Below are 22,648 nucleotides of genomic sequence, written 5' to 3'. Positions count from 1 at the left end.
CTCTCTGTTGAAAACTTCACCAGGGTATTTCTCATCACCTCCTTTCTGCTCTCCAGCTCCTGGCAGTTTCTCAGGGTTTTGCTGCTTCACTCATGGGCCCATCAGTGCAGAGCCCAAGTGGATCAGTGCTGTGGAGCTCTTTGCCCAGGGCTGGGCTCAGTGTAGTGCCTTTCCTATAAAGTTTGTGCTGGCACACGATGGGAACAACAGAATGACACCCATATGTACAATTTCAGATACCTGTGTTTGTGTAATGTCATTAACACATTTGCTTTTAAATGAAAAGCACTTCTTTCAGCTGCAGACAGCCAGGTCCGGCTGTGAAGCAGAGTCCTGGGTTAAACCCCATCCTTAGAGGAATGTTAGGATCCTGACCTTTTTTACATCCTCAGGAGTGCACACAAAAAGCCTCTGCACAGTTGCATTATCATTTCACTTATAAAGCTTCTTCTATTGCATAGTAAAAAATAATCTGAAGACAGTAATTGAATGTTTTTTAAAATAAAAAGCACACTTAGACAAGGGGAATGAAATTAAATAAGACAAAAGCAGGAATATTGATGACATTTTAGTAAAGCATTAGTGAGTATTTTAAAGTACACAGATGCTTAAATCACCTGGCTTACAAATAAGAGGTGAATTCCCCAGCTAAGCCTTTGAATGTCAGAGCACTAAGGTGGGCTGTTTAACCTATGTTTGGGCACTCAGCTTTGATCTCGAGTTTACACCTCACTTTTTCATCCCCCTTCCTGTAGAAGTACAGAATCTTCCAGACAGGTGTTGGAATATGCCAAATAAACTGAGTCATCTCAGCAGATGACTCTGGTTTTAACACCCACTTAAACAAACAACAACAACAACAACAACAAAACCAAACCAAAACATCAGAAAAAATTAAAACAAACAAACAAAAAACCCAAACAAACCCAAGAAGCCTCAAAATCAGTTATACAAACCTTTTTAAGAAAGTAAAGAAACTAAGAACAGGAAGTGTTATTGATAATAAGAACTTTCTGTGTCTTAGAAGGATGCTTCAACAGAGCTCCTTTTAACAACTGGGACTATTCATACCTCCCCCGGTTTCCTTGCGTGCAATCACAGCCACTTTTTATTGTTGTTATTTTTATTGTTGTTAGATGAAACAATGACCCAGTCAGGGAAGGAGAGAAGGAAGAAAGCATAAAAATAAAAATCAGAGTGAGTGATCAGGAAGGAAAAATTGCTTTCATTTTTAAGAGATCCCTCTTTCTTAATGTGAGTTAAACCCAAGTGTATGTTCCATGCAGCTGCCCAGAAAATATGGGCAGGGTCACGCACAAAGGGGCTGTCAGCCCTTGCTGTTAAAACCACACTGAAATCATTCTGTCCTTTAGATTAAATTGATTTAAAACTACTTCAGTATCCTTTCCCTTCCAATTAATACCGTTGTTTTTTACCTCTGGTGTCCTTCAAATACTGATGGGTGCCTGCTTATTCTGCCATGCCACTCTCCTCCTGCCTCACATTGTAGACAACTGCTACTGTGTTTTTAATGCTAAGCCTTTGTTTATAGAGCCAGCAGCATTAGGCATGCACATGAAAATACCGAAGGTTTTTTTCCCAGATTCCCATGAATAATCATAGGGCTGCAGCTTGTAGTTTCTCTCTTTTAAATTTGCCTGTTAGATGTCATCGAAGTGTGGATTAAAATTCATTGGACACAAACAAAGAAAAACTTTGGATCAACCCTAGAAAGGCATCTCTGCATCTCCCAGAGGGAAACTGCTTTTCTTTGTTTTATTCTCTTTTAAAGTAGAGATCTTCTACACAGCAGGAATCCTGGAAATCTTGAATTCGTGTTTTGGGGGAAAACTCAGCAGCAGCAGGGCAGATAGAACAGCTGGAATTTCATTTTGATCTTCTAGAAATCATGATTTATTTAGCATCATCAAATCAGCAATGATTTATTTATTTTCCTCAATTTACCTGATTCTCAATATACTCTGCATATGCAGACTTCCTTGATCCCCCTCAGCCTTTTTTCTATCTTTCTAAGGAAATAGGGAAACTAAGTGGGAGAAGAAATTCTTTCCGGGCAATATGTTTGGGAGTATAGGAAGTGACCTAATTTTTTTGCAAAAGGAAGCAATAGTTTTAATGACATGAGCAGTGCTGCACAAACCAGTGGGTTATCTCAGTGTCCATGTAAATGTGGAATTAAAAGAGCATGAGATAGATATTTCAGGAACTAAGAAGGATGTTGACTTTGAAATTGCTGAAGACTCAGCTGAAGACAGTCCAACACAATCCCTTTTTCTCTAGGGTAATTGCTGGAGGAACTCTGCTTGGTTTGCATAGAATAATGCAATTCAGGAAGAAATTCAATTACTGAGATAATTATCACATTGGATGAGTGGTAACAAACAAATATAAAGTAAGAGGCCACTGGAGGAAAGCCCAAATCACCTACTAATCCCAAAAGTTCACAGGGAGAGGTCCTGGTTGAGAAGTAAAGGTGTTGCTGATTTGATTGTTAGGTGTAGTGGATTATAGTTTAATCCAGTGCGAATTCCCATTGCTTTCATGAAGATACTAACACAGCTTTGGTTACTAATAATTGTAGAAGACTTTTAAAACCCAGAATTGATTACTGGACAGCATTTATTCAACTAAGGTGAATTTCAGCACTGAAGTTTGCTTTATAAACTGTCTATATTATTTTTGGTCTTAAAAAATGAAATAAAATTATGCCTCAAAATAGCTGTATAAAGATTTGGGTTCTAGTTGTGTCTGAAAAGGTAAATTCTTGTCTCATGTCCCAGGGCTCATATTTTAGCTGCTCAAACAAAGCCTTAATGGGGCCTGGTTTTATTTTGTTTTGTTTGGGCTTTTGGTTTGTGAGAGCTGTTCTATTTCCTTCCCTTTTTCCCAGTCAGGCTGCATCATTTGAATTGTTGTGTCCCAAAGCACTTGTGATTTTCCCTGATTGTTTCATGCATCTTTATGTCAAAAGAAAAAATAAGAGGGGGAGGGGAAAGAAATAGATGCAGAGCTGCATGTTGGGCAAAAGGATTCCTGTTTATTATAGATTAGAATTTTCTGAAGTATTGGTTGATTTTATGGGTCTCAAAATGCCCCCACACCAGAAATGGTAAGAAACTGGGGTAAAGAAGAGTATTAACTTTTACCTTACACTACCACACTGATTTCAGAGGCACTGAAAGTTAATAAAGTATCTCATAATCTTAAAACATATGCATTTGGAAATCTGCAGTGCTTCTCTGCTGAGAATAGAAAATTGATTGAATTCCACAACCTAATGTTTATGCTTACTCTTGCATATGCAGGTGGATATATATCAGGGTGAAAGAATTTTGACAACCTTTTTAAAGCAAAATGATTCTTTATATTCTGAACTGCTTCGAAGGCACTTCCCCCAGTGTCATTTTCTGTTGAATAGGAAATGATAATTGCAGTTGCAATGAGCTGGGCCAACCAGAAACAGGAAGAAAAATAATACCTCAAATAAAATGTTAATCTATGTAGATAATAAACTAATATTAATTACAAATCATTTTAATTAACAGTCTTATTTTCTCAATCATACTTTTTGCAAAGTAGAGAATGTGCCTTTTTAAGAAAAAAAAACCACTTGCTTTTGGTAGGAAGTAGAAATAAAGCAAATCTGCTCCTCTTCTGTCTCCTGCATGGAAACTTGTGTGTAACTTTTCTGTTGGTCAGTTTTCCACAACATTTTTGGGGAGGCTGTGGGGAGAGGATGAAAAGCGTTTGTAACATGACAGTGTCATCCTTCTCCCAGTTGGATTCAACATGAACTTACACACAAAATCCTGGAAACCACTACTGAGTCTCTTCTGTGTTTCAAAGACACTGTTATCTTTACACCATCCTTTTCCAGTGTTATTTAAGTTGTTTGTAAACCTCCCTTAGAAGTGATCCCTCTTTGGTGCCATCTTCCTTGGTGCACATTGGCAATTTCCACAGTGAGTAGTTAAATTCAGGCTGTGGAGGCTGACTGGCCAATCTCCAGCCTGTTCAAAATCTCCTCTGGGCCCCATGCTCCCCACACCTGAGCCAGACCCCAGCCAGTGCCACCCAGCCATGCCAATCTCACTGCAGCTCCACCAAGGACACCATGAGGGACACCCCTGGGTGTCTCCCTTGGATCCCATGCCAGGGAAAGTGGTGTTGTGGCTCTCCTCCCCTGTGCTTGCAGGCTTTGGCACACGAGGCCCTTGCCACTGTCACACGTGACCAAATGATGACTGCTGTTTGGGCCTTTTCCTGGTTTTGCTCTAATCTCATTTTCCAAGGAATCAGAGATCATATTTACATATTTGATCATTTATCATATTTGATAGATAGGTCTTCTGTTAAGGCTAGCGATTGAGGGCAAAACTTCTGAGGCAATATTTTCAATGAAGTGTCCTGAAATCCTTATATACCCATGTCAAAGCAGTATTTCAGGGAAATTGATGTTTACTATAACATTTTTATTAGCCAGAGTTCCACTTTTATCCCAAGTACCCCTGGGTACTTGGGAGATGCTTTGCACTTGGTGTTGAATATCCCTACTCACCACAACAATCATTCTCTTCTGTTTAACACATGACTGCCCACATTGATTTACTCATTCCTTATTTTCTGACTTTAATGCTGTCTTTTGTTACAGTTAGTAGTAAAAGCTCAATCCAATCTGCCTTTTTAGTTGCTTTCTCTTTTGTAATCATTTTCCTCTGTTGTTTATATTCCACTGCTGCAGTGAAAATACTGAATAGGGAATGTGCCATTCATAAGGGTGACAGGGTTAGTGCCTGTATGAACTAAGGCACTCTAATTTACCCTTTTTCAAGCAATAAGAATGACCAGGGACTCTCCTGTTGCTGCTGAGCTAAATATGAAACTAAGTAAAGTATTTTGGTATTGTTATTTTTCTATAGATGGTGAACACCCACAGAAATGTTTTCACCCAAAGAAAACTTCTTGAGTCCAGCTGTTTACCTTAAGGCTTAGAAGGAAAGAAAATCTGATTAAATATTCTCTCTAGTCACTGTTTTGGTGGCACCTGGCTGATCTATTTCTGGAGCCAGTTCAATTATTGAAGTACATAGTGTTGTGTCAGATGCCAAATTCTGAATGGACTGTGCCCCACAAGAAGGAAGATGGGCAGAAAGAGTGTGCTGATAAGCTACAATATCAATAGCAGTACTAACTGTATATGTATTGTATTGTAACAGACCTAACTGTATATGCCTGATGAACGGATTACTGTGAACTGCCTAATTATATCAAGACAAAATGAAGAGATGTTTTAAAGGAAAAAAGTGTTTATTGTGAGACTTGTTTATTTAAAAAAAAAAAAAAAAAAAAAGAACTAGCTGTAAACATGTCTTTATTTCCAGCACCAAAAGATCAGACCATTCCAACACCAGACTGGCAATTCAGATCGAAAAGGATGCAGGTATGGCTTGGGAGTTTGTGTGTCTTGCTTTATTTGCAAAATGTGATGTATTTACATTGGTGAGGCTTTGCTGGGAAAGCTGAAGAGATGCAAAGGGTTTGAATGTTGTGTGTACAAACCAGAGCACTTTAAATGTAGCAGAGCACCAGTTTGAGTCATGTGATGAGTAAATTTACTGCTCAGTTTTGTGTAGCTGATCAGACAGAGAGCTGCTGGGCTGCCAATTGCCTGTTTAATTATAATATTGATGTTTGTCTGGAATATGCATCAGGCACCTAGCTAGACTCAGAGGTCAGCTGTGGGCAGGCAGCTGTTTTTTGGGAAAAAAGCAGCAAGTTAGTGGTGGCCCTACCACTGAGCAGTTTGGGCCGACAGGTATCTCCTCTTGCCTGGAGAGAAATCTTTCTGAGAGGGGGGAGAAGAGAAGTTGGAAAACTTGCAAGAGGAAGAAGTAGGAAAGATGGTGGGCTGCTCTGCTGGGTATCAGTGTAGTAAAAGAGCACCAATCCATGGCCATGCAAAGCAACTTCCCAGGCCAGTGAGACTGGGAAGTGAGAGCAGTTTTTGGCACATCAGTGGACACAGAGAACGTGTGGTACCTCAGCTGGCACTCTTCAGTGCCTGGTGGGACAGAGCCCTTTTTGGGGGGAACTGATCCCAGTGTCTTGTGCTGAAATCCCATCCCAATGAGACAGACCAAGGTTTCATATCTGTGTTCTTCCAAGGTTCCATATATGTGTTCTGTGGCCAATTTTATCTTGCCACTGAGATGGCAGGGGTTGTATTGTGAAGTTGGACATTTGCATTTTAATTAATTATTGCTGGTTTACCCCCCATCCTTTTTGTCTTTATCCATTACATCAGTAACATGAAGAAATACATGTCTTCAAGCAGAAATTTATGTAATCCAGGGTGTCCAAGAAGGCAAGAGGGGTATTAATAGTTTGAAGCACAAATGGTGGTTTTTAATTATTTCTCATTTAATGCAGGGAGCTAAGATTTTTCCTAAGGCCATTTTGTCATCTGATAGCACTGACCTTTAGCATTATTATATATGCTAATAAGTGAATTATGTTTTAAACCCTGTAGCGCAAGAAACACATTTCTTTTGTGTATGTGCTTAAAAGACTCATTTTATGACTTGCTTAAATTTTGACCAAGTACACTCCTGAAGGTGCACAGGCGAGTGTGTCTGCATGGACATGGGCACACACAGACAGCCATACCAGGGCTGGGTGTGTAATGGCTATGGGCTCAAAAAGCAGTGTAGTTGCAGGCCCTCCCCTCCTCTGGTTTCAAGGAGCAATTTGTAGGGGAAGCCATAGCCTCTGCAAGCCTCATCTTGTGGGTTTTTTCTTCTCCATGTAAGATCTCCTCCTAAATTTGTGCAAACAAAAAAATGCATGACTGCCTGTATGTCAGTATCCACATACACTCCCATGCATACAAATACACCTACAAAATGTTGGTTTGTACATGTATTTGTGCACCAGCATTTTTAAGAGTATTGAAGGTGGGACACTGATGCACTACAGAAGAGAAAAGCAGTTCTATTGTCAAGCATATATTGGATTAAAGAGTACAAGGACAGGGCAATACCATGTTGGATTGTGTGGCACCATGGTAGCATTTGTGAAGAGTTCAGTCCTTTTCACAAATCACCATCATAAAGTGCTCCTTTTAATCCAGTTAAAGGCCATAGACCTTTAAGAGATTACACTTCTAGATGATGATGGGGTGTTGTTCACCTGGGCATTTGGTCCAAGCCATATGTTTTAAATTGGTAGCAATTCTGGTGATGCATGTTTGATGCTTACTCAGTATACTCAGTAAAATCTTTTAAAATGAGTATCCTCATCTTGAGTACTAATAGATTATTCCTGGACAAAGCCTTGAAATATTCCCAGAGGACTAGAAGGAAAAAAATCCCAACAAAATTATTGGTGTCTGTATGACCAAAGTATTTGAAAATCTCTGAAAAAACATTCAAATTTAACTACATGTAAAGTAGTTATAATGATGTAAAGTAATAATGATTTTTTTGTTTCTTTACATTAAGAATAGTATATAGACATTAACTTAGCATTGCAGAGATTTTTAATGGAGCGAAGAAATTCTTACTTTTGTAAATCATGGAGGTTTTTTGATTGAGTCTGAAATATGTGTTATCACTAATTTGATCTTCTATCTACAATATTGTTCATTTAAACCTGATTTTTTGAAGGACTACCTAAGAAATGTAGATTGTGTAAAATATCAGGAAAATATCACCTAGCTAGAGGAAGCAGATTTAAGTAGGAATGAAAAAGAACATAAAATGTAATGCTTTTATAATGGCTTTGTATAATTTTATTTTTTTTTTACAAATGTATGCTGCTCTGGTTGTAGGAAATGATGACAATAATCTCAACTCCATTTTTTACGAGCATCTGACAAGATCTCTGCAGGAGTCTCTTTGTGGAGATTTGATCCTGGGCCGCTGGGGAAACTACAACACAGGAGACTGTTTTATTCTGGCATCAGATTATTTAAATGCCTTTGTGCATTTGATTGAAATTGGAAATGGCCTTGTCACCTTTCAGCTCAGAGGGCTCGAATTTCGAGGTAAGGATCCGTGATGATTTAAATAGCAACAAAACCAGCAATAAATCCTGTCTGTCTTTTTAATCTATCACAATTCTACAGTAGGACCTAGAGTTTGAGGACCTTTCTCTTTCTACAGATGCTTGTCTAGCTGAAAGCTTGGTACTTCTTTGTGCCATTATATGAATATTGTTTTGAAATGTAGATGTTAAGAAATTTGGAGCCATGTTCTGCAGCATCATAAGACTTCCAGAAGGAAGGCTTGTTGAGTGGTTTGCTTGGTTCACAGATCTTTTGAGTAATGCTTAGTTACTTTCTCAGATTATTTATTTTCCTCCATAACTATGAAAATTGGAGTTATTCTTAAAATTTTTCAACCTGAAACACCTTGTCTTTGGGAAACAAACAAACAAAAGAGCCAAAACCAAAATAAGACTCCTTCCATGGAAAATATTCTGTGTCAAACTATGCAAGAAGCCAGTGCTGGGATGGTCTCTGTCACACTAGAACAGCAGAGTATAATCAAGGTGACTTTTCAACAAGGTTAAGTGTGAGAAAATAAGCGACAGACTGGCTCTTTGAATGCACTTAAGTGTGGGAGGATTAGACTAGGAAATAACATGTGTGGGCTCAAGTCTTGACTCTGTGAGAGACTCCATGTAGGATGTTGAACAGGTTGTGGTGAATGCTTTATGTTCACTTTCCTTCCTGTGTAGTGGGAATGAAGATAACACTCTTGTGTCCTCAGCAAAGTTATATGGAAAGAAAACAGTAAATGCCTGAAACAGCTTGGTATTGTAGTACCTCATGAGATGCCTATTCAGAACAAGTGCAAATTGTGAGGAAAAACTACTGCAAAGGAAGAAAGATCATTTGTTTATCACCTTATAATTTCTTGTTGTTTATGATGATTGTTGAGGAATACATGGTCATGCACATGTGGTTCTTAGGCTTACTTCAACTTACAAGAGATCTGTGCAAGTATTCTTGTATTCATCTCCTTTGGTGTCCCCCAGGTGAGCAGTGGTGCTGCTGTGTCAGGGATAAGTACTTGCAGTCTAACTTCCAGAATTTATCTTTGCTGATCATCCTTTTGTGTTAAAATAGTTCAGTGTGAGACTTGAAACAAACAGAAGAAAGAAATCTCCTTCCCAGTTAAATTGCAGGAGTTTTGTGAGGTGGTTTTTCTTTTTCCTTGTGCAGTTGTCCCTTACTGGGGGTCCCTGTCTATCATCACCGTCACCAGGCAATAGAAGTAACGTCAATGTTGGAAACAGATGAAAGCATATGAGAGGATGCTCAAGCCATGTGCTAGCTGGATAAAAAGATCAGGGCCTAGCAGGCAGGCATAATGAACTGGAAGTTGAGTGGGGAACAACTGGATAGTTGCAAAGTGGTTTGGGAAGACTTTCTTTGACGCTGAGCCAGGATCATTCACAGCCAGCAAGTGCCATTTGGCACTTGGTTCTGAGAGCAGAACTCAAAAATTGCAGTGTGCCACCTGTCGAGGTATCTCTGTATTCCCTAAAATCACAGTTTAAGTAATTAAATATGTCTGAAAATTGACCTTTCCATGCAGATTGCCTAATGCTGTTCAGTATTAATTAACTGTAGTTAATACTGTTTTACTTTGTGAATAGATCCAGCATGTCTGCCAGCTGCAACAGGTCTTTAAATTCAGCTGGGGCTGAGCCCCACAACCTCTCATGTCTTTCACAGACTGCTGTTGAGAGCCAGCTGAGTTCTCAAGAGGAAAATCCTTTTTCCCAGTCTTCCTTGCACTCCTCAGGGGGAGGCTGGCATCCTGCAAAGCAGCACCTCTTACTTACCTGAGTCTTGGATGGGTCTGGACAAAGAAAGCACCAGCGAACAGTTACTGGAGGTGGAGAGGGGTGGGGAAATGATGGTTTCACCTAGATTATCTCATCCTCAGTAAAAATCTGTGCCTCCTTACCCTCAAAGTATCACTAGGGGAAGAGACTGGTCAATACTACAAGAGGAAGTAGTAGGAAATAGGAGAAAAATGGACTCTCCCTCTTCTCTGAACCCACTGGATAATCCTATTTCAAGAATAAGACAAAATGTGTGGTTATTTTTTGTCCTCACAGACATGGTATGTAAGGAAGTTTTCTCTGGTCTTCAGAGTGTGTGGTTAGAGGAGTTATTATGGGAACAGAAACTAGGAGTGTGTGTTGCTATTCCATTGTTTGGCCTGGAACAGAGAAGCTGCGTAGGGTTGAATAAAGGAACTTACCTGAGATAAAACCTGCTCAAACATGTAGCATGTGTTGTGCCTGTGAGAGCTGAACCCCACTGGACTGTGGGGAATGAGTGCCAGAGAAATCACACAAATTACAAGCCTGCTTAAGAATGGAGTGCGAGAAGCAAAGGAGCCCAGAGGGGAACCAAGCACAAGCCAGATAAGGATGCCTGGATCTGATGGAAACTGTAACAAAAGCCTCATGGACACCAAAGTATGAGCAGGTAATCTGCTGTGTGCCCAGTGGAGACTTCCTGGGGTGATGTGCTGCCACCAGAGGGGTTGTTTGTGTCTCCAGGTAACCCATGAGGTCTGGTGTGCTTCAGATAAACTGTGCTGCAGAACTGTGCCCTTCCTGTCCGTGGTTTGGTCCTTCTGCCAGCAAGGAGCTGGGCTGCTCTGGTGGGGCTGCAGGCCACAGTGATGCCTGGACACTCAGGCACTAGTCTGAGTAAAAGGACCCAGAGAGGCTGACCTGAGTGCAGAAGTTCATAAGGGGATGATCCAAGGCTGTTGAAAGGAAGTTGTGTGAAAGCTGAGACTGAAATTCTGCCTTGGAGGGCATTCTTTGCTCCTTCCCTTGAACAGATTGCTGCCAGCAGGGGCAGGAAGGTAGAGCAGGCTTCCATCAAGCAGCACCAAGAGACATCTGTGTGGACTGGGCATGTTCTTCCCCATTTCAAATCTTGCAAAGGGCTGATGAATACAGCCTGAATACTGAATACAGTAGGATTTTTTTCTGCAGAAGTGAGAAAGTGTATGGAACTGCCCTGGAAGAAGCTGATGGTTTACAAAGTCAAGTGGCAGCTATTAAGCACCAGACTCTGCTTTGGGCACCCTGCATTCCTATTTTTAGTTGTCTGGTCATGCACTGTTTTTTACAGGGGACCCTAATTCCTTTCATTGTACTGAATGGTTTCCCACAAGGGGGAGAAAAGGGCTAGAGGAGGAACTTGTAATCTGTAATTTCTGAGCTTTGGCTGCTTCATTTCAATTTCAAACAAGTAATTTTAATTGAGGGCCCCAGAAATCTGCTGTTCCTTAAATAGGAAATCTGTGTTTGCTTTGGAAATGAGTGAATCACAACAGTGTTTTCTGTGCCTGTTTTACGTTTATGACTAAACTAAAAGCAATGTTTGCATTGTGGAGCTCTGGATTTTCCTATGTGTGTTTCTCGTTGAGGTAGCTGAAAGGCTGTGCTGGCAGTAGTGGTAGTGCCCTAAGAAGGGGTCACAGAACCTTCTGAATTTAAATGTAGGAGGAGGTACTTGCTGCCCCCCAGTTTGCAGTCCATCCTAATTGAGGCTTGGCATTGTAAGTGACTGATCCAGATGCCTTTCTAACTGTTTGTAATAGAAGCATTTGTCTCAGCTTTTAAATGAGAAAACAAACCCAACCAAACGCCTGCAGGCAGCCTAAGAAGGTACAGACTGAGCAGACTGAAAGAGGAGAGTCGGCAAATCTGGGATTCCTTTCATCTGTTGTTAGTCCTGTTTGTATTAAACACCTTGGATGGATTAGCTTTTCACTCTCCCATTCTGTGGACAGAGAGGGAGTGTGCCTCCTTGGTGTCATTCATCCTGAGCATGAAGCAGAGGGGAGGCTGGAGACCTCCAGGCATTGATGGGAAATGCCCAGCTCCTCCCTTGTGGACAGCAAGGGGAAGGTAGAAATGAGCTGAAACTAGGGGAACACTTCCAAGGAGCTGCACAGTGCTGTGGGGGAATTGAGCCCTTCAGTAACTTAACTCTCCTGGGTGTGTTAGACCACAGCAGAATGCTAAAAGCAGCCTGCCAGAAGAAATACATAACATATCATTTCATTTGAAAGGAAGAGATGGGAAAACCCGCAGTCAGGGAACAAGCAGAAACAATGTCAGAATATCTCCCTCTCACTAGTTCCCTGTAGAACAAGGGAGGTTTAAAATATTTTCCTGTTTAGTCTGTGTGTCTACAGAGTGTCTTTTGGGGAATATTCATTTAGCATTTCATGTGTAGAAACCACTTACTGATGGTGTTGCTGAAGTCTTCAAGAGCTGTTTTCTAACTCCTGCACAGTATTCTTCAGTCATTTAATGAACTTCTAAATCTCTGCTGTGATATTTTTTGTTACTGCATGTTGCATGTGCAATATTCATGCTTCACTTGGAGCTTCATTAGATGGATCAAGGCAAGAAGCACAGAGCAGACACAGATGTAGTTGTACACAGTGGCAGGCAGCTGTGGCAGCAGGATGGGATTGCCCATGGGGCTCTCTGTGCTTATTTCCCACACAAAATGGTGTAGGAGAGCACCCAGTGCAGGCTGTGTGCTCTAGGCATGGTACTGATGTCTAATAAGGACAGGTCCTCATTTCTGCAGCATGTGTGCATAGTTTTATTACAGTAGCAAGTGCATTACCAGTGTAAGGAATATTTATTTGTGTTTGATTTTTGTTTCTGAAGGCTCTGTAGCACTGGGAAGAATCATTCTTTATTTAAAGAGTGGTTGCAACTTTTATTTTTTTACAAATCACTTCCTACTGTTGGGAAATAAAAGTGCTCATGTTCATGTTTTTCCTGAGACCACACTTGAGGACATGTTCAATGTACGTACCAGAACATTAAAGGTATTGATAAATTACAAAGAGTTCAGAGAAAAACAGCATTTTTGACACATCACTTGGGAGAAAAGGTTAAAAACCAAAAGTGCAGTGTTTGTGGGGAAAGAACAAAAACTGAGAGACACAATTCTTGGAAATACTAGAAACCTGGACAGAAAGGATGCAAAGGGGTTTCTTTAATCTTGGTGATTTAATTGGGAAGAATAGCATGAAACAGGGAAGAGGATACTTTATGTTAAATGCACAAAATCTGTGATATATAAGCCTTTCTAGGTGTGCAGTCATGCTCTAACAATGGAAGCTGTCTATACATTTCAAATAGGCTTGGAACAGTTTCTGTAGCATGTACTAGAATAAATATTTGATGTCTTTTTTCCTTTTTCTTCCTTTTACAATTTTATGTGTATTTATGGGTGCACAGGAGAAGACTTCTGGAAAGAAGGAAAATGTTAAATGCAGTGCAGCCTTTTTACTGAGAAAATGTCTTTGCCAAAACCAAAATATTGCCTCTTGCATTGCACTGCAGAAGATGTGACACGAGAGGTTTTTGTGGTATTTCATAGCTGCAAGTTTAACAACAAACATCTTTGGAGAATTCTACCTCCATGTGGCCTTCCTTAGTGTGCCTCTGTGGGCCAAGAAAAGGAAAGGTTTCTGAGGAGAGGGGATGCCTGTTATTGTAGCAACTGACCTGGTTTGAAAACCAGATTGTTTTTCAGACATACAAGCACCTGATGCAGCTGAAAGCCAAACCACAGTTTTATACCTAACAGCTTTGATGTTTGAGGAATTGATACTGTTTTTAAGTCCTGAATTTTTTATTTGAAACAAGCAGAGACTATCAGAACCTATAAATTACTGTTCTTTATCCCAGTTCCACAAGCAAAAGAGCAGGAAGGAGCCAAAAAGTTGCAGGTTTCCAGAATGTGTCTAAATCAGAGGTTCATGATCTTCCATTTGTGAGCTCGGTTCACTCCTCTTTGATGTGTTTGGTTTTTTGTGTCTCTAGGGCCATATCTGATGTGTGTTTCAGTAGAGGATGGCCTTCCAATGGCCATAATTATGCTCACTCTGCTTTTATTGTGTGATAGCTTACTGCTTGTTATGCTGCTATCCTGAGCAGAAAAGAAATGCTGGTTGAGAAGGAGCCTTATCCATCAGAATTTGGGAATATTCGGATTTGCAGCATAAGCTTGTTGAAGCAGGGCCAGATAATTCCACTGTAATGCATTTATTGGTAAGACATTCTTGTGCTTGGTTTTGCCAAACAAATGGTGGGCAACCAGGTGTTTTTCTGGAGTCATCTGTGAGGAGACCTCTGCATGGCTTAGGAAAGGAGTTACCTGGGGCATGAGCCCTTTCTGTGTAGATCTGCACTTTGCTTGCTTATTTGTCAGCAACCTTCAGTGCTCAAGCTGTTGCTACCTTCAGCCACAATAATTAGTCCCTGTTTTGGATATGTTGTAAAACTGAAGTGTTTTATGGAAATTAAAACTGATCCTAGGATACTTCTAATATGTGGCTGTGTAATGGATTTTTCTTTCTGGCCTCTCAGATCTTGGAAAATGCTTTTCATTCCCTGAGTTTTCAAAATTGAATTCAAAAGCACACTGTGGTTTCAGCCTTTAATTCTAGAAGGCTGGGTGATCATTCAGTTAGGTGTATTTTATCCTTTAGAAGCAAGATTAGTCTTCAGTTTCAGTTTTCTCATTTCCATTTAGGTCAAATCGTTCTGGCAGAGCACAAGTCTGTCCTCAAATCCTGATGTGTCAGGAAAATACAAAGAGCTCCAAGTTCTCACCCTGGCTTTCTCCTGAGCTCACACAGGCTGACCTTGCTTTGTTCAGCTGGCACATTTTTTTACATTGATGGACTTGTGGCAACCCTCCAACATTAGATATCTTACAAATGAATTGGTCACATATATACTAGCAAGGGACAGAGTGAATAACTAAACTTGAGTGAAGTGCATGAGATTATTTTCCTTCTACTGCAGAAAGAAGTGTAAAAAAATGTTTTCCCTCAGATTTTGAAATTACTAATTACTACTGAAAACATTTTCCTGTATTTTAATATTTAATGGTACTACACTTAATTATATTGCAGAAGTGAAGTGCATGTTCTGTTCCCTGCTCTTTGGTTTTATGAATAATTCTCTCAGAGTTGCTTGAACTTGCTAATTTTTTGAGAAGCAATATAAAAATTGTCATTTAAATCATCAGCTTATAGCACATAGAAAAAAGTCCAGGGCTAGGCTTCTGTAAAAGACAGACACAAATGCTTGACTTCATTGACCATGTCCTGTCCCTTCTGGCTCAACTGCTGTAAAGCTGAGCACGTGTTCTCAGTCTCTGTGGTACCAGTGTCTGGAGTAATGAATCAAAAAGGATTGATGTATGCACTGGTAAATGAAATTTTACAGTAAAATGCCAATCTGGCATTGAAGTCCAGCCAGTGCATTGAGGACTAAAGCAGGGCTCCATTAAAGATGAGAGGAAATTACTGGCAGCTGTTCCAGAACTGACTGCAGGAATTAGGAGGAAACCAACATGTATTTGAGCATCAAGCCTGAATGTTGTCTTTGTGGGCTTGAGTTCTTTTTCTAGATGTTATTTGGAAATACCAATCAGCAGGAATGAGGATTTGGTGTTTTGTCAGAGCACTGGCCGTGGCTCAGGTTACACCTTTAAAATGAAGAGGGACACCCCAGATGCTCCACAAGCAGTGAGGACACCAAATCTCCAAGGTGGTAATGCCCAAGTCCATCAATCAGGTTTTGTTAATCAAGGGCTTGTTTGCCAGATGTTGAAGAGCACACCCCTGATTTCATTCTTTGGAATAAATCCATAAAACCACCACATGAGCTCCTTTGGTTGTTTCCCATAGCTTTTGTAATGACACAGTTCCTCTTTGAATGACTCTTGCTCCTCAAGTTCAACATTGATTGCACCCCCTGTAGTATAATTTTAACTCTGGCTGATTAAAATTACCTAGCAAAGACAACTTGGAGGCATTTTAACCTGTAGAATTAGCTAAGAATGCAAATAATGTTCTGGCATCATCCTCTATTTTCTATGCATGTGATGACAGTTTCCTTTAAACATTGAGGGTCTCTTGAATTCACCTTTTCTTTGCCTTGCCAGCCTCCTTGGCCCTGTATTTTACACAATGTCTCCTAATAAAACTAGTAATTACAGAAACTGCAGTAATAATATTCAGCATTTGTTGAAAGAGGTAGTAGAGAGAGTAAAGCCTTCCATAGAAATAAAATTTGATATTTCCATACCAAAAGAAAAAAAAATATATAAATAGTTACATAGACTGGGAAAAGGCATCTTTAAATCCCATTGTTGTAGAGGGATCAGGGACAATTGTTTATTGTGTTTTTCATTCTCCATCACTTGCAAACATTTGGCAACACTTAATTTTGCACCTGGGATGAAGATGGATCTTCTCCTAAAATCAGTGTAATACTGAAAGACCTTTAAACTTTCAAAAATAAACATAACAGCATGGAGCATTTGTTTTACTCTTTTCAAGCAATGTACAAAGGAATGCTTTCCCTACTTCAGTTTGAGTACTATGTCTTCTGACTTGATTTCACAGAAGCATCTGCTAACCCAGGGCAGTTCTTGGTTTTTTGCTGTTGAGCAGTAAGTGTTAATTCATGTAGAAATCTGTGAAATATGAAGCAGAAGCAGTCCAGTTCATGTCCAGTCCAGCTGGAAATGTCAATCTAATAGGTCATGTTTTGTACTTGTGGCAGTATTGAAAGGCAAGATGTTTATATCTGGATGACTTGAAAACTTTTAATAATTGTTCATATTTTCTGTCCCTGAAGTCTAAGGAGGAATGCATATCAGTGTGTGAGCAACACTGGGTTCACAGTGCAAATTTTCATTCACGGCAAACTGAACAAAAAACACTGGAATATCCTGAATCTTTTCCCTCCATCTCTGAGGGCTACGATTCTGGGTTTTTTTCCTTTGGATTTTTCTGTTCTTTTTTACTTGTATGTTTTGCTTGCTGCACACATTTTAGCAGATGCACAGGCAAAAAAAGAAATGATAACCCATACTTCAGCATATTTTGTTGTGTTTTGAAAGGTTTTTGTTAGTGAGGAGAAAGGAATATTCTAGATGCTACTTCTGTTGATACAAACTGAAGGTCACAGGTTGTTGACCAGAGGGTTGTGATGGGACTGGAGCAGACACTTGGGGGTAGTTGTCATCATGCTCCAAAGAAAGGCCTTTGGGATGCTGCCCTGCTCCAGGCTCTCTTTTGGGGTGCTGGCAGACTGCAGGGAATTGAAGCTGGCACTGTGTTCTTTCCTGGCTGAATGTTCAGGTATGAACACAGCCAAATTCTTCTCCTATTTACAGTGACACACCAGGTCTGTTGGTCCTGGTGGGGAGGGAGCTGTTGAACTGCACTGCAGTCTCACATCTTCCTCTCCTGTTGAGTCTGTTTAGCAGTTGATGGAGTCAGCAATCTGTGGGGTGATACTGAACCCCTGGCAGAAGGCCTGTGCAAGATGTGTAACTTGCATCACAGGAGATGCCCTTGAAAGATGGTTTATGTACAAACTCAGTGGGGACTAAGTTCTGCAGCAGCCTGTGGAGAGTAAATTTCAAAAAGAAGCATACATCAAGAACATAAAACATCTATTTTGAGAGTACTGGGGTGAGCACATGAGCATCTGCCTTGGTTTTTATTAGTAGTGCCCTACATAGTATGGAAACTGCATTGATAGAGTTCAAATCCACAAGGGCTCAGCTTGACCATCTAGTGAGCACAGCACAGGCTAAAATGCAGAGTCTGCATTATTGCTTCTACATCTGCCTCATGACTTCTTTTTGAGGTAACATATCCTTTTTAGTAAAAATTTGCTCTACTTTGATCTAAAGCCTGTGTAATAGACTAATTAGAAAGCTGTTCTGTTCTTGTGATGTACTGCCACTAGTGCTGTTCATTAGAGATGTTTGATCCAGAGTAGCTTTTACTCCAGTGGGACAGAGAACAAGCCAGTAGATGTTATTTTTGGAACATGCTTTCCAAGATAGTTTGCTAAACCCCAGATTTTACAAGTGCTCTGACACACTAAAATCTTTCTTTGGGTCCAGTATGTAAGTTGAATAACCAGACTGATGTCCCAGGCTCCTGCTGAGAGCAGGTTTGCCCCTGAGCAGGCTGCGTGGGCCGGATAGCTGTCTTCTTGCAGGGGCAGACTGCCCAAAACCCAAGCAGCTCCCAGCCACTGGCTACCTTAGCAAGCTTAAGGGATATCAGCTCTTTAGTGATTATCAGCTCTTTTGGGTTCAGCTCTTTTGCTTGCTAAGGCGCTGCAGGCTGGCCGGCAGACACAGAGAGGAGAAGGCTGCTCTGGAGTTCCACAGCAATGGCTTTATTGAGGGTCTGTGAAGGGTTCCAGCGATGGCTCTTCTTACCAGAATGGGCTAAAACAGCCCTTCATATAGGGTATAGGGGGATCCAAAATTGTCTAATAGCTGGGGTTAAGGGAAAGTGACCTATGGGGTTACAGAGAGATAAGCTGGGCTCCAAAAGCAGGAAGAGAGAGGCTTCTTGCTATTTCACCGTGACATGGCATTTCCTGCCTTTAAGCCTCTTCTCTCCATGGGGCCGTAGCAGGCCTGGAGCCTGCTACAGACTGAGACTTGGATCAACTTGCTTAATGTGCCTTATGGAGCAAGACTCTTTAGAATTGCTTCTTGGTGAGTTTTTATGGAGGCAGAAACTGTGGTCTGTAGTTTAGCTCAGCTCAGAACCCATTAGAACCAGAACATTAGATCAGGCCCTTTTGGCCTTATAGGTGATTTTAGTGAGTGAGTAATGTACAGCCCTTTATTTGCTGCTGCACATGGCTCACATCGAGTTTGTTGCCATCGTTCTCTCAGATCTTTGTAAGTGCATACAACCTTCAGACATACTTTGGATGTGAGCTTGCAAGGCCTCCTTTGTTTCCTCCTCCCCCAATAACTAGCAGCACCCTCTCTCTTTCTCTGTGCCAAGGGACATACTGCCAGCAGAGAGAGGTGGAAGCTATAACAGAAGGAGATGAAGACAATGAGGGCTGCTGCTGTTGCAAGCCTGGGCACTTGCCGCACCTGCTGTCGTGCAATGCAGCCTTCAACCTGCGCTGGCTGACGTGGGAGATCACGCGGAGCCAGTACATCCTGGAGGGATACAGCATCATCGACAACAACGCCGCCACCATGCTGCAGGTGTTCGACCTGCGCAGGATCCTTATCAGATACTACATCAAGGTAAACTCTCTGCTCAAGTGCACTTTGTTGCTGGGCAGGCTGGTCAAACAGAATGCTGTTTGTCTATGGAAGAAAGAGCATTTGAAGTTTATCCATCTGCTCTGCAGGCTTGATGTTAGATCATAGAACCATAGAATCATTTGGTTTGATCTTAGGATCATCTGGTTCCAGCCCTCCTCCTATGGCAGGGACACCTTCCACTGGAATAGGGATAATTAATTCATGTGTCCCTTTGCTAAATTCAATTCTGATCACTTATACTTACAGTTAGTACAGAAAATGGCAGGCATGCTTCAGTGGAGATCAAGAAGGTGAGTTACCATCCTGTAGAGATAAAATCAGACAAAGTGTTCTTACTTATGTTCTTAAGTTTTTACAACACTTCAGTAACAGTTTGTTATTTCTTCTTGCCTTGGCCTTTCCACTGTTTCCTTTTTTTTTTTTTCCGGAAAAGAAAAGAAAGGTGTTAACAAGCATAAAGTTCTTGGGAAACTTCTGAAGAGCTGTTTCCCAAACGTACTTTTTCAGTAGTACAAACTCCCTACTTACCTTCTGTTTTACACATACATCACAACACATTTGACATTGGTTTATTACATTGCTGACACATCAGTTCATTTACACCACTTCTATTATTGCATTGTTATTAAGATCACAATTACCACACAGATGCTAATTTGTCAAAATAATTGAACCTTATATTCTACCAAGACATCTTCATCCTCTGCCAAAACAATTCCCAGTCCAGAAAATGAATGATTTGTTGTGCTTTATAGTCTTCTACTGAAACAGCAGCAGCCAAGTGCTGCTTGCTGTGCCACTGGAACTGCCACGAAGCCAATTGCTAAAGCTCCAAACCACCCCTGACAACTCCTTTTTACTTACATCTCCACAACTGTAAAACTCTGTCAGCTTCAGAGAGAGACCTGTTGTAAATAAATTAATCACCATTTTTTGCAAATGAAGCAATGTAGTAAAAACAAGCTCATTGCCTTACAAAGCTGCTTTGATCATGCAGTTGATTACTTCTGGGATTTCATAAATAATTTCATAGGCAGTACAGCCTGGTAACCAACCTGCTTTGTTCAATAAACTAGTTAGAAATAAAACTGCATGTGAGCATGATTTTTTCATTTTAGAAGTGGTGTTTGTGGCTATAAATTGTTTTAAAGCAATGTGAATAAGCGAAAAAAAAAACCAAAACAAAAAACCAACTCTTCTTTAATGAGTATTTTACTACAATTGGTTTGCTTTACTTTAAAAGGTAACCTGAATAACTGAAACATAAACTGGTGCAAGCTGGCAAATGACTCAGCTTTTGATGGGGAATGAGATTGAAAAAATCCTAGTCTAAGCTGCAATCAAATCAGCATCTTATTAGTTTAAAACATTGAATAATTTTGCTTTATATACTGGAACTGGTTTTGTGTCTTAAAATCCTCCAATATATGGAGGATTTGTGGGAAGTGTGAAGTTCCCCACATGGGATGTAAAAACTTAACTGGAAGGTAATTTAGAGCTTCTGGTCCTGGACATACCTGAGAAGCAGCTGACATAGATAAGATGTCTTAGACAAACTTCCATCCCATGGGATAGAGGTGTGGTTAGTTGATCCTGTTTTGAGTAGAAGGGAGTGGGTTAAATGCTCTCCACATCACTTGAGGTGTGCTGTGGCTCCATCTCTGCTCTGGGCAGAGTTCATGTGCACTCCTGATGGCTCTGAAAGCATGAAAATCAAATCTCTTCTTGTTGGGTTTAGTTGAGTCAGTGTTATTATATTGCACTGACAGAGCTTCATTCTCAGAAAGGTCAGTCTTCATTCTCAGGCTGTCCGTCTTTTTAATCTACTTCTCTTTTAGAGAAGGACAAACAGAAGATAATAATAACCTGTTGGCACCTTCAGTATTAGCCTGGGCTGGGGCTCCCTTTAGTGAAGGGAGGGTGCACTCAGGAAATCCCTTCTCTAGAATGTCACTTCCAAAAGAAAGTGTCCTGGATATTTTCTCCTTGTATTTTTAAACAGGGGCTTTAAAAAGATTTGGTAAAATCTTTAATACAGCCTTGGAAAGTGAGAAGATTATAATATGTATTAGATCAGCTTTTTTCCTGTTTATTTAATGCTTGCCTCCAAATAAACAGTATCAGACACAGAGGTGAGAATTCATTCCTTCCCCAGCTGTTTCTTCTGGGGGAATGCAGATCAAGACCCTGTGCAGTTTCACTGTGAACATTCTAAAAGTCCTTCACACTTACTTTTTAACAGTGTCAAAGTAATTGTAAGAAGAACTATAGATAAGGCAGTATTCAGGTCACATAAAACACAAACTCAAAAAATCACTTAGGCTGGAGTTTCTGCAGGAACTGCACTTCCATTGCATTGAGCATTTGGAGTGTTTCTGGTTTATTCTCTGTAGCTTATAAGGTTGTAAATATTTACCATATTGTTTCAGAAATGCCATATAGCTGAGGATGTACTTGTGCATAAAACATACCTTGTAAGAGTTACCAAGAGCACAATTTAATTAGGTGATGGAAGATTTTGTTGTTTTTGTGTCTGATTGCAAGTCTGATTTTTTTCCAAGCTGAATCAGCTTATTTGTAGACACAAATGAGGATAATATAAAAAGCAAACTCTATCTCAAAAATCAACAAAGAGAATGTGTGCTTTGTTTTAGTTCTTCTATCCTTCAAGAATAATTACTGTATTGGCCTTTTAAACAATGAGTTGCACTGAGAATCTTATTCCTAAATCATATTTATTTCATTTGCAGTTTCATTGACAGCCTGGATATGCATACATTTCTTATTATGGAAGGATTTTTATTCCCCACAAACAAAATGGGTCAGCTTCTGTAGCCCTTCTGCATATATTTTGAAATAATTTCCTGCCCAACTACTATGATATTTTTCCCTTGTGCCTCTTCCATCTCTTCTCAATATATTCTTATTTAAACATCTTTTAGTATTCAAGAAGTCTGTGTATTTGCTGAGTGCTGTGTTTTCAGCTCCTATTGTTTCTGCATGAATCTTTTTTAAGGACTGTATTGTTCTCCACATGCCAAGAAATTAAGGGTCCATCCTGTCCATATCTGTCTGACTTGTCTTTTTCCTCTGAAGCTTGATTCTCCTCTTACTCTTGTGCAATTTGAAAAATATACTATGGAGAGCATCTGGGGTTTTTCAAAGGGCTGGTAGTGCTTCTGTCCTCTGTAATCCATCATATATTAATTTTATACATTTATTTGCTTAGTACTATTTCCATTGACTGGGTAAACTAGGACTGCATCATCTTCAGCCATGTATACTTGCTCCTCATTTGCTTTGGTATCCAACTCTAAATTAGTATTATAGAACATTATAATGGGACTTTCCTGCTGATAGAACACACTGGAACTTCTTAAGTTTCATATTCTTTTGAAAATATGCTCTAAGTTGTGTTTATATGGAATTTTGTATTGC

The 22,648-nt window shown here is 40.2% G+C and overlaps 1 protein-coding gene across 1 annotated transcript in view; it reads left to right on the top strand.

Moving 5' to 3' along the window:
• PCNX2 (pecanex 2) overlaps positions 1-22,648 on the top strand; it is a 152,267-nt gene that overhangs the window by 105,834 nt on the left and 23,785 nt on the right. The window contains exons 24-26 of the mRNA XM_058801750.1: positions 5,403-5,461; positions 7,850-8,065; positions 18,936-19,189. Coding sequence (XP_058657733.1) covers positions 5,403-5,461; positions 7,850-8,065; positions 18,936-19,189 — 529 coding nt within the window. The remainder of the gene's footprint in view (positions 1-5,402; positions 5,462-7,849; positions 8,066-18,935; positions 19,190-22,648) is intronic.

This window comes from Ammospiza caudacuta, chromosome 3 (genome assembly GCF_027887145.1).
Source record: "Ammospiza caudacuta isolate bAmmCau1 chromosome 3, bAmmCau1.pri, whole genome shotgun sequence".
Taxonomy (NCBI): domain Eukaryota; kingdom Metazoa; phylum Chordata; class Aves; order Passeriformes; family Passerellidae; genus Ammospiza; species Ammospiza caudacuta.
This window is presented reverse-complemented; position numbering and strand designations above follow the sequence as displayed.